Below are 12,005 nucleotides of genomic sequence, written 5' to 3'. Positions count from 1 at the left end.
TTGCCGGATTAAGAGGGGAGTAAACTGATTCGTTTGAGGAGGGCGAGTGACTTAGGTTGTTACATAAATTAAGAGATAGGGAGGAATTGCATGAATATGGTTTGGGCCGAATATATTGATGTAAATCTAAGTATGTATGGGTGTAAACAGATATGTAATCTTTGGGATTTGTGTGCCAATCAGTGTAGTCGCTTAAATAAAGCCAATATAGCTTAAAAAGAAATGGTGCTTTTAAGTTATTTAAAACATAATATTCACTTTTATAGTATAAAAGTTGAGCTAGTAATTTATTTCTGTAAGCACGGAAATCGATAGTATAGTTACTTCTATGAAATAATTTAATGTACAATTTTCGTGCTCGTAATTCATGTAAATTGAGAACAAAAGGATTTTTACGAATATAAGAGATAATTTTATGAATCCAATGCTGCGGAATGGCTAAATCATGCGTTAGGAGGTGAATGACATATGAAGATTCATAATTTTCGAGAGCTGATGAGAAATGTGCTTCTAAAACTCTGTGGTCATAACACCATGTGTCAGTGTGTAAGATAAGTTTCTTACAGTAAAGAAATTGACATTGATTGAATATTTCAGGTTCGTCCCACATCTGAAAGATAGAAGTGGAGGTTAGATAACAAGAATGAGGGTGAATGGAATGACAGTTGCAGGGGCTGCATGTGCAGCAGGGAGACGAAAGTGCAATAAAAACGTCGTAAAATTGGTGAACAGAACGATGCGCTTAAATGAGAAGGGGGTTGGTACAAGAAGTTGCCAAATGGGCAGGAAAATTCCACGGATTACAAGGTTACGAGTTACAGATGGGACAAGAATTTGTGGTATGAGTAAAAGTTATGACGTAGTAGTTTTGAAAATTTTTCTTAATCAGTAAGGAATTTGGGAAACTCCATAATTGATAAGCGGAATGTGTGATTAGTGAAACTAATTTGGCTTGGAGTATCTGTTTATAAAGGAAATATGAATGTTGGAATTCTAATACAAGTGTAGTACAAAAATTCTCGTTTAACCCTTTGAGGGCCGCGCTAGGAGTACGGCCGCGCACCCCCCTAGACCGGGTTAGGAATGGGAGAACATGCAATTTTGTACTAGTTTCATAGAACTTCCCGTTGCCTGCAAATTTATGGTCCAATCGACTTGAAATTTTTTCAGAGGTATCATGATAGTTGTGAGATTGAAGAAATGGCAGTAGATTTTTTTAAACATTACTTAAATTTATTAAAAAAATTATCAAAACTTTTAAAATGGAAAATTTTTGCGAAAAAAAAACGAACCTGGAAATTTGAAGCCCAGGCTATAAATATATTTACTGGTAACTAATAATTACTGAGCAACTCCATGCTGTTGAGAAACATTGTTTCACATAAAAGGGCAACAAGTTTTAGTATAAAACACCATACCAGATGATAGGTAAAGTGATTAAAGTACCGAGGCAATTATAAAAAAGAACATTAAAATTTTTTGAGGGTGTGATACTCCTTGAAACAAGGAACCATGCACAAAGCAACACCACAGTCACTGCATTCAATCCTACTTTCTTTTCTCTTTCTGGGATGAAGAAGTGAGTTGGAACAGACATGACATACTCTAGTCGGGGCTTGCTTCTTTGGATTTGGAGGAATTTGTGACGGAAAATGCCTATCAATCAATCTTGTTGGCATCTCAGAGGACTTCCTGCCACCTTTAGGAGTTAAATTTGCTACTTTGTGCTCTTCAATGAGTTGTTCTATAAGATTCAGTCTGAAGTTGTGAAGAGATATCTTCTTTTTGGTCACAGTTTTGTACAAAACATGAGCATTTAACACAGATAAGTCCATCAAGTGAAAAAAAACCTTTTTGTACCATTTTATGGTCTTGCGAGCACTCTCAATGCTACTCAACAGCATGTCCGTCTTATCAACAGCACCCATGTTCTTATTGTAATTGACAACGCAAGAGGGTTTAAATTGGTCCTGCCTATTCTTTTTTTGCACCAATGTGCTGTCAAATTGGTCCATGGACGTCAACATGAGGACTTCTCTCTTGTCCATGTACCGCACGACCATCATATTCTCTGTATGTCTTTCTTGCATTTCTCCTCTCTCCAGTTTTACAACTTTAGGAGGTTTTTTTCCTGATGAGTTTCTGAGTTTTTTCTGCTTCACCACAAAACGTGGCATACCTTGCCTGTTGGATTTGACGGTGCCACATAAATTAGTATTTTTAAACCGAAGGATTTGGCAAAGAGTCGGGCTGGTATAAAAATTATCCGTAAATAAATTATATCCCTTCCCTAAGTACGGCTGCATTAATGTCATTACCACACATCCAGATTTGCCGGCTTTGTAATTGTCTGTGTATTCCGTCTTAGAACCTAGGTAGAGCAGGAAGTCCACAATGTACCCGCTGAGGCTGTCGCACAACTTATAGAACTTGATGCCCCACCGTGCTCTCTTTGTCTTTATGTACTGTTTGAAAGAGAGCCTTCCCTTAAAAAGCAGTAGACTTTCATCAATACATATATTCTGACCAGGCTTATATAATGCCTTGAATTTAGCCCTAATGTAATCAAGAACACTGCGAATTTTGAACATACGGTCTCCGTTAGTTTGATCTAAATTAGACGAGAAATGAAGGAAGCGCACAATAGCAAGGAATCTGTTTCTTGACATTAGCTGAGAAAAGATTGGATGTGTAAAATGGATCTTGTGGACCATGCTTCTTTCATGTCATTCAAGCCATGCACAGCAATTAAAAACCAAAGTCCAAGGAAGAGATACAGCTCACTGACATCAATGTCTTTCCAAAGGTTCACTGAACTGTGTTCGGAAACCCTACCGAGCGGAGCCTGGTCACCAACAAACTGTTGGAAACTATTAGTCTCGTCTGCAATTTTCTGCACAATGTCAGGGGACACAATCTCTTTGAAAAAATCCAACTCTGTAGAATGCTCAGTTAGAGTAGACTGGTAGCCTGGGTTATCTTCAGTAAACTGATAAGGTTTTGGCTTGAACTTACCCCGACGTTTCCACTTCACATTTGCCGGGTCAAAAACAAATTCTGGGACAGGAAGCTCAGCATTTTCTTCAAAATGAGATTGCACATCGTCAAGATGAGGTGCCATATCATTTAGACAATATTGAACTCCATCAAGACCATTATCAATCTCTATATCGGGCTCACTGTCATCTCTAGATTCTAAATCATCCGCGAAATCTGTATTGTCTTCATCCTCACTTTCGTTTTGAGTTATTATCTCTTGAATTTCAGAGTCTTTTAGAGACTCCATTACGAAACAGTAAAACGATTGACACACAAGGCCAGTAAACACTCAAAAAGTCGCACCATAAACGGCCAAACATTCGGCAAAAACACGCAAAGACTGAACGAGGTTAGACTAGCTTGTTTACGAATCTCATGCGTGTGACTCTCATCTTTCACACTGGATTCCTGAGAACCGATAGTGGCGCTCTCTGTCAAGGATAAGATAAAGATGTAGTTCATATCCTTGCCGACAGAATGCATATGCTGTATGCTCAATTTCATTGAAAAACAAGGGAGCTAGAGCGGGAAATACGAACGCGAGCCGCAGCACGAGAATACTCGGGCGTGGTCTGTGACGGTGGCTTTCCGCAACCCGAGTATTCTCGGGCGTGGTACTCAAAGGGTTAAAAGAATGTTTTTTACAAGAAAAATATTTAAGAGAAAAGTTTCAAGAGATTCCGTAAATTCCATGTTATTTTCACAAAGGCATATGGAAATTTTAAAACTAGTATCTGCAATGAGAAGTAGTTGCAGTGAATATTTGTTTTCGTGTACGAGGTTGATGGTGTTAGCCGTGAGTAAGCATGACAATGTTGGGTTTTCTGACAAAATTCTGATGCATCTATCAAAAATTGTATTTTGAAAGGACATATCAGTTGGTGGGAAGTGAATCTCTATTTTGACAGGTGGGGTGCTGTGATTTACGTCAAACAAGCTGAACATCAAGTCTAAATGATAATTGACAAAGCTTTTGGATTGCATGATTGTAGATGCACAGGAATCTGGAAGGATTTAAAAGAGGAAAAAAAAAAAAAAAAAAAAAAAAAAAAAGGGTTACAAGGGCGAAATGTGTAAGAAAGAGAAAGTTTATAGGAATAAAGGAAGATAAATATGTGATAGATGTGACTACATTGCAGTTACAAGGGACAATGATCCAGGGGGAATGAGGTGGGGTATTGACAAATGTATGTATTTGAAGAATAATTGTAGGGTAAAATGAACTTGGCAACCATGGAACAGAGAAAAATCGGACATGAAGTGAGTTGGGGGATTTAGATTCTGGGCGTACGTGATAAGTTATTTTGTTTTTTGTTTTGTTTTACACTCAACTCACTCTTTTCGGTTTACTTTTTTTTGTTTTGTATATTTTTTTTTTTTTTTTTTTTTTTTTTTTTTTTTATAAACACATAGAAAAGGTTACACAAGTGGAAAGGAAGAAAAAGATGCCCCCCAAGTAGAAAAATGAAGAAAAAGATACATTGTGACTTATAACTAAATTGGTATAAACATTACATAAAAAGAAATTTAATGGACTCTAGTACATGTTTTTCGGAGTCTTCGGTGCGGCGTCTTGTGGCATTTGTATGAAGTTGATATAAGATATCCGTTTCTGTATGGTGGAGAATTCTATTTTCGAAATCTTCATCGGATTCGTATGAAGATTTGGGTAGTGGGAATCCAAAGTGGTTTCGTACTTTGATGAAAAGGGCTGTATCCGGGGTTCGGTTTCTGAGTAAATACTCGATGAAGAACGTTTTGAAGATCTGTATGTACAGATTTTCAAGGGCCGATCGGAGATGTTGTTTTTCCAGACAAATTCGAGCGCGTCGGTTTAAGACGTCTGAATGGAGGCGGTCTAACTTTGGGTTTAATATGTCGGCGAGCGGGAGCTCATCCCAGAACGTAGGTACAGTTACGGGAGTATCCATTGCAGCGTGATTGCTGAGTTGTGTGTGCACTGAACGGGCGTTGAGAGCAGAATGAGGCTCTTTTTGGTTTGTGGTGGCGATTTTGGGTGATGTGACGGTAGCAGAAAGGGATGAACAAGGAAGGTTAGAGGGTGTGATCGGTTGAATGGAAGGGAGTGAATATGGGTAATGTATTAATGTGGTGGTATGAGGAGGAGGAGAAATGGAGGGTGTAGGATGCGCTTAGGAAGATTGAGACAATAGATGCAGATTGGGATTTATGACTGTGTGAGTGACGAATGAATGGGATGAGGGTAAATTGAGAGGAAGATATGAAAAAAAATCAATAGTTGAGTTGAGCGGGGGAGGTAGAAGGTTAAAGTTATGTTATACAAAATTTTGAAAGAAGGAAGTTAGTAGATGTTAAGAGGTATAAGGTAAAAAGTAAACATGAATTTTATGTTCAAGGGTATTTAATATTTCTAAATTTTGTTGAAGTTGGTCCTTTTGTGAAAATTTGACTTTAGTCCAGGGCCAAAATAAGGGAATGTTCTCACGAGCTTGGCGAAAGAGGCTATAAGTCAGTGGGAGATTATTAGTAATGGCATGAAGGAATAATCTTTCAACTTCTGTAGCATAATCATGGAAATTTGCAGAACATTTTTCCTCTAAAAATGCGATGTGGTTATGGTGTGTGAAGATTTGTTTCCAATTTGACAGAGAAAAATCATTTGTTAAAAATGGTATGCAGCATTTGTCAGAAGTAAGGTTGAAATTTTGAATAGAAGGATCCATAGATGTTAACTGTTTAATCGAGATTATAGGGGGTGGGGGAGGGGGGAAGTATCGCGGGCTGTAGTGTGAGTTCAAGTGAAGGATGGGTACGATCGATCACGAAGTTTACTGATAGAAAGATAGTGGAGTTATGATTAAGTATAAAAATTACCTTTTTTAACCAAAAAGTTGGTAACTAGAAGTTCTTCACTAAGAATGGAAACAATTATTGTAAAAATTGTGTTTCTTAAAATTTTGCAGTTAAGGGAGTTACTAAAAATAGTAAAATTTGTGTGAAAAAATTGTGATGGCAGACGAGAATATTTAAGCGTTAAAATGTCTGAACTCAGGTAGTTTGGCTAATGAACGCCAGTTAAGGGATACTGTCAGCCAACGTAGTATACCTTTGTTCGTTTTGGTAGTAGTTAAAATGTCTGAACTCAGGTAGTTTGGTCAAATGAACGCCAACTAAGGGATCTTTCAGCCAAAATAGTATACCTTTGTTCGTCTGAGTGAAAGTTGTAAAGTCTGAACTCAGGTAATTTGGTCAAATGAACGCCAGCTAAGGGATCTTTCAGCCAAAATAGTATACCTTTGTTCGTCTGAGTGAAAGTTGTAAAGTCTGAACTCAGGTAATTTGGTCAAATGAACGCCAACTAAGGGATCTTTCAGCCAAAATAGTATACCTTTGTTCGTCTGAGTGAAAGTTGTAAAGTCTGAACTCAGGTAATTTGGTCAAATGAACGCCAACTAAGGGATCTTTCAGCCAAAATAGTATACCTTTGTTCGTCTGAGTGAAAGTTGTAAAGTCTGAACTCAGGTAATTTGGTCAAATGAACGCCAACTAAGGGATCTTTCAGCCAAAATAGTATACCTTTGTTCGTCTGAGTGAAAGTTGTAAGGTCTGAACTCAGGTAATTTGGTCAAATGAACGCCAACTAAGGGATCTTTCAGCCAAAATAGTATACCTTTGTTCGTCTGAGTGAAAGTTGTAAAGTCTGAACTCAGGTAATTTGGTCAAATGAACGCCAACTAAGGGATCTTTCAGCCAAAATAGTATACCTTTGTTCGGTAAGAGTCAGGTTTGTCAGCAATCAGGTTGAGAAAAAGAAGTATGCAAAATAACTGGCTCGGGGCTAGTTTCGTCTATTTCAGGATTAAATTAATAATCAAGAAAATCATGGACAGTACTTGTCGCGTTCTGAATGGAGCAGAACCAACTTTCCCATAAACCCTGGTGAGGTAGCTATTTTACAAAATTCTGAGAAATGAAAAAAAAAGTAAATTAAAATTGGTCAGTGTTGGTAATTAAGTAATAGAGTAATAAAAGTTAAAAAGTGTAAAAGTTCAAGAGTTTGAGAGAAAGAAAGGAAAGGGAGAAAAAAAAAATTGTGTAAGATAGCTGGCTCGGGGCTAGTTTCGTCTATTTCAGGATTAAATTAATAATCAAGAAAATCGTGGACAGTACTTGTCGCGTTCTGCTTGGAGTAGAACCAACTTTCCCATAAACCCTGGTGAGGTGGCTATTTTACAAAATTTTGAGAAAAGAGAAAAGGAAAATAAATTTTTTTAAAAAAAATAGAGATGAAAAGAAGCAATGAAAATTATGTAGAACAACCGGCTTTGAATAAATTTCGGTTATTTTTACAAATAATCTGAAGGGATATAAAAATAAAAGGTTAAAAATAAAATAGAAAGAAAAAGAAGTTGATAAAAAGAGAATGAATTATTAAATCTTTAGGTTTTCAGTTATGGAGCTTTTAGTCAAGGGGACAAAAAAGGTTTTGTGGAGGGGATTTTTTTTTAGTTATGAGAGGTAGTTGGTGGAGATTTTTGAAGAAAGTAAAAAAAAAAAATTTTGGATTAATGGGGGGGGGGGGGGTTTAAGTTCTTTTTTAGTTGCGAGAGGTACTTAAGGAAAACTGCGCCTCCACCAATGTGAGAAGATGTTTGGGTTGCCTTTAATTAATATGATGAGTTTAATAGAAATTTATGATGGATTGAAATGAACTGCAACCAAAACAACTTTCACCTTCTTACCTAATTTATTCTAGATAAGGAATTCAAGGGAAATTAAATGAAGAGTCGGACTCAGTACGTTTGAAGTCTTTCGGCTATGTATATTGAGGAAAATAACAGATTTAGTATAACAGATATTACAAGAAAAATGGAGTTACAATTAATGAATTTACAGATAAATTGGTTACGGAAATTTTAGTATGATAGTTGGAGTGGAAAAATTGGTAGAGGAAAGATATGGGAAATAATGAAGGATTTTTAGGATGATGAGATGTTTTACCTTAGCGCACCATAAACTGAAGATGTTGAAGTTTTGCGTGTAACGTACGCGGCCGGATTTGCGTGTAACGAACGCGGTCGAATTTGCGTGTAACGTACGCGTCCGAATGTAACTTACGTGTTACCACCGAATTAACACTTAACGCGTGTAAAACGAAGTGAGTGTAAAGTACTCGGACTATTTGTGTTGTACGTAACACCGTCGAGGTTTGAGTTGTAACGAAACTCCGTCGCAGTTACTAAATTGTAACCGGAGCCTTAACGAGACTCAATCGAAACCACTAAATTGTGGCATAGTGCTTGAGGGCACAACCCTGGGTTTGGAGCAGAGATGCTTTAAGTAAGAAGGATAAAATAAGATTGAGTCAAGAGCGCATCGAGATTTGCTGAGGACATCTCGGACGCTTGACAGCGCAGGACATGAATTCGACATCGCATGAAGAATTTCGGCGCCTACGTTATTGATTTGAGGTGACTCATCAAGAAAGGCGAGGGAAAGAATTCAGTTAGCAACAGAGACTTCGGTTAGCAACAGAATTATTGACCTCACACTGTTAGCACCTCCAATTACTTCCCGCTTCTTTGTAAGTGCATACACAGGAGGCTTGATGTGTAATAATCTGTTTGAACGCCTCGGAAGATTGAAAAAATCGAGAGGAGGGAGGGGGGGGGGGGGGGGGGGGGCTGAGGTAGTAAAACATGAGATCCTTCAGTTGATAAATTTGCAACAAGTTCAAACGAATCATCTAGGCTGATAATTTCTGGCGTAAGAGGGCGGCTCATTTACTGATGACATATCATATTGTTTCAAAGTTAAAAGGCAGTAAAAAATTGTTAAAATGTGGATAAAATGTAGATAAAATCTGAACAAAATATTAAAAGAGCATTAGCTCTCTTTGGTAATTTCCGAGTCGTCGCGACGGCTTCTTCTTTACCTAGACAATTGTACCACGCGTATGCGTGGCAAAGTAGTATCACAGGCTAATAAAGTGCAATTAAAATAATAAAAAGAAGCGGGAAGTAATTGGAGGTGCTAACATATGCATTCCGCAAAAACATCAAAAGCTAAAACAGGGGAGGCGCAAAGGGTCGAGGTGATTGCGCATAGAGTCCCTCCCGTGCCTCCCCAACCTGCATTGGAGACATGAATGTTCTAATTCGAAGCTTTATAATCTGCCCTAATTCTTAGTTTTGGCATTTCTTTCCGATGTAGAATTCTGCTTTGGAACAAGCCGTGTCGGGCATTAAATCCACTAACTTGTCTCGAGACCTTTGATACTTCTTGAAACGATTCTTTCAACGCTTTGTGTGTGAGCAGGGTACTTTGGAATATGTAACATCGGCGAAATGTCTTGAGATGAATAGTCATAAATCTGTTGTGAGGAGACATTTCTTAGAATTGGAGATGCGAGGACAGTATCCTTCCAATGTATCATGTCTACGTAACTTTCAGCCTCAACATTACGAAACCATCCAGGTAGCGTAGATGGCGTGCTGCGATAATAAAATAAAAATTTGCTGACAGTGAGTAACAAGTTAGCCGATGAATTGGGTGAGGATAAGGAGTTTTCGTTGGGCATCAACATTTTTCAAGACCCCTTTTTGCAATTTGGGCCCCCCTCTCGGCTAGGCCGTTTGATTCTGGGCTGTGCAACAAGGCATTTTTCAGGGTAAATTTATTATAACGGCAACAAAAACTAGGTTGTACGAAATGGAATCTAGAAGAAAATCTTCAAAGGAGACCTAAGTCTGCTGCAAAAGTTGCCAGACTGGGCATATTCATAATAGGCCGATGAATGTAATTTTTGAATGTTAAATGTTGTACAGAAAATTTCATAGTCGGTGGAGTCAAAAGGTCAACCATTGTCGCTTACTAAAATTTTGGGGAGACCCAGAATCGCAAAAATACCAAGTAGTTCTCTTTCAATATCTGAGTATGTGCTGGCAGGAGTTAATGTTATTTGTAGCCACTTGGAGAAGGCAACACAGGTGTTAAAACATTTAACACTCTTAAACTCGAATAAATCAATGTGGGACTGTTCTAATAGAAAAGTGGCCTCTGGCCACGGTACCTAGGTTTTTTTTGGGTTTAAAATTGACAATTGCACAGTTGGGACACGCCGAGCACAAGTTTTCAATATCTGTAATTCATACCCTGAAATAGACAGATGCTGAGCGGTTTTTTTTTATTTATCAGGGTGCGGAGCAGATGTTGATACCTATTTTAATCTATTTCTTCTTTAAACGATCCATTTCCTAATTTCTTAGTCCTCGTGGCGGCAAAAGAGATGGAATGACTTTTCCTTGTAGATGTATTAAACAATGAATCCAGCCCCTTGGAAGTAGAGGACAGTTTTTATGAACGTAGCAGTAGCACTTACTATGTACGAAGCAATTTGCTTTAAATGTTATTTTTTCAAAGTTTGTTTTAAATTTAAAAAAAAAAAAACGCGCAGAATGTTCGATTAATACTGTTGCCTTTGAATTGTTGAATAATAAAAATTGTGTTTTGTTTTACTTCTTTTGCTTTGATTTATTTTTTCATGAAATATGAAAGAAAATTAATGATACCTCATGATATAAATGTAAGAAGTTGACTCCTAGATCACTTTTGATGATCAAGGATGATCACATAGGATGAGCTACCACATCTGCGGGCAGATTATTGAAACTGATGGACAAAGCTATAGACAAAGACGACAAAAGGGATTTGGAGGGATCCTATTGGTGGAAGTGGGTGGTGGCAATGGGCATGGGAGGTAGGTAATGGACTAACTAACGGCAACCCACGAGAAACCTAACAGTTAGTCCATCATTTTCTTCCTTAGACTATAAGATCCAATCATGTCAACCAGTAGGATCGCTCTATACTCCCTATGTCTTCTTTGTCTATCAGTTTCAATAATCGGCCCGCAGGCTACAATACCAATAACTATTTAGACTAGAGCGCCTAGATGCAACCGTTCGTGTTCCGAAGCCGCTTTAGTTACCCTGGTAAAAATTGGCAGTAGAATCTGTGTTCCAAAATACCATAGGCCTACAGCCGGCTGTAAGATTTCCAATAGCTTCTATAGCCGGCAACACAATTTCTTATAGCATTTTATAGCCGAAGGCGAGTAAGCAACAGCCTGGCAATAAAGTGTATGCTAAACGTTACTAATTACGGATGCTAGGACTTAGTGAGTTTTTAAAGTACCGCTCTCTTTTTGGGTCGTAGTATCTTGATTTATTTTGCGAGGAAAGCTCCGTACTTTTGAAGGATGCCTGCCATTCCTAATATGTTGGAGCGCCTTCAATTTCGTATGATACTGTGCAATACCTCTGGTGTGAAATAGTTGCTTCAAGCGCCGTGGTACGCTGCGGCGCGGCGCGGCGGGCGGGCAGCCAGCAGAAAACGCGCATTGGCGCCTACAAACCTAACAGGGATACTTCACGCATCGCGCCATGCGTGAAGTATCCCTGTTAGGTTTGTAGGCGCTGGTGCGCGCTTATCGCTGGCAGCACGCCGCTCCGCTCTGTGGTAGGCTCCAATATAATCTTGCGGAGTCAGCGTTTTTCAAATCATGATTTCAAAATGTTTGCACATCCTGTTTGGATTATTCTCATTTTAATTGATGAAAAAAAATATGTATTGAAGGAAAGTATAATGTGTGTTTTGTAAATTTTAAGGTGTATAGCGATAGGAACTATAGCCCGCCTTCATAATGTTTTATCGCTTCGTATAGCCCGGCTCTATGATTTTCTCCGCTTTCTACAGCCAGCTATATGATTTTCTATCGCCTCCTTTAGCCGGCTATACGAATTCTTATAGTATTTTGAAACGCAGCTCCTATCGCCAATTTTTACCAGGGATTCATTGGCGGATCCAGCAACTTGGCACCACTGTTTCCCTCCATCTAAACCAGTGAATAGATATCGATTCTTGGAGGGGCCAGGTGCTCCGACAAGAATCGATTATTTAACATAGGTTTTAATGAAGGGAAT

At 38.4% G+C, this 12,005-nt stretch overlaps 1 protein-coding gene across 1 annotated transcript; it reads right to left on the bottom strand.

Moving 5' to 3' along the window:
- Nucleotides 1-1,465: 1,465 nt before the first annotated feature.
- Nucleotides 1,466-10,546, bottom strand: LOC140225172 (piggyBac transposable element-derived protein 4-like). The gene has a single exon (XM_072303035.1). It carries the CDS (start codon nt 2,712-2,714, stop codon nt 1,470-1,472), a length of 1,245 nt encoding a protein of 414 aa, XP_072159136.1. The 5' UTR covers nt 2,715-10,546; the 3' UTR covers nt 1,466-1,469.
- Between the last annotated feature and the right edge of the window lie 1,459 nt (nt 10,547-12,005).

This window comes from Bemisia tabaci, chromosome 7, assembly GCF_918797505.1.
Source record: "Bemisia tabaci chromosome 7, PGI_BMITA_v3".
NCBI lineage: Eukaryota > Metazoa > Arthropoda > Insecta > Hemiptera > Aleyrodidae > Bemisia > Bemisia tabaci.
The sequence above is the reverse complement of the archived record's forward strand: the minus strand, read 5'-3'. Positions and strand labels throughout refer to the sequence as shown.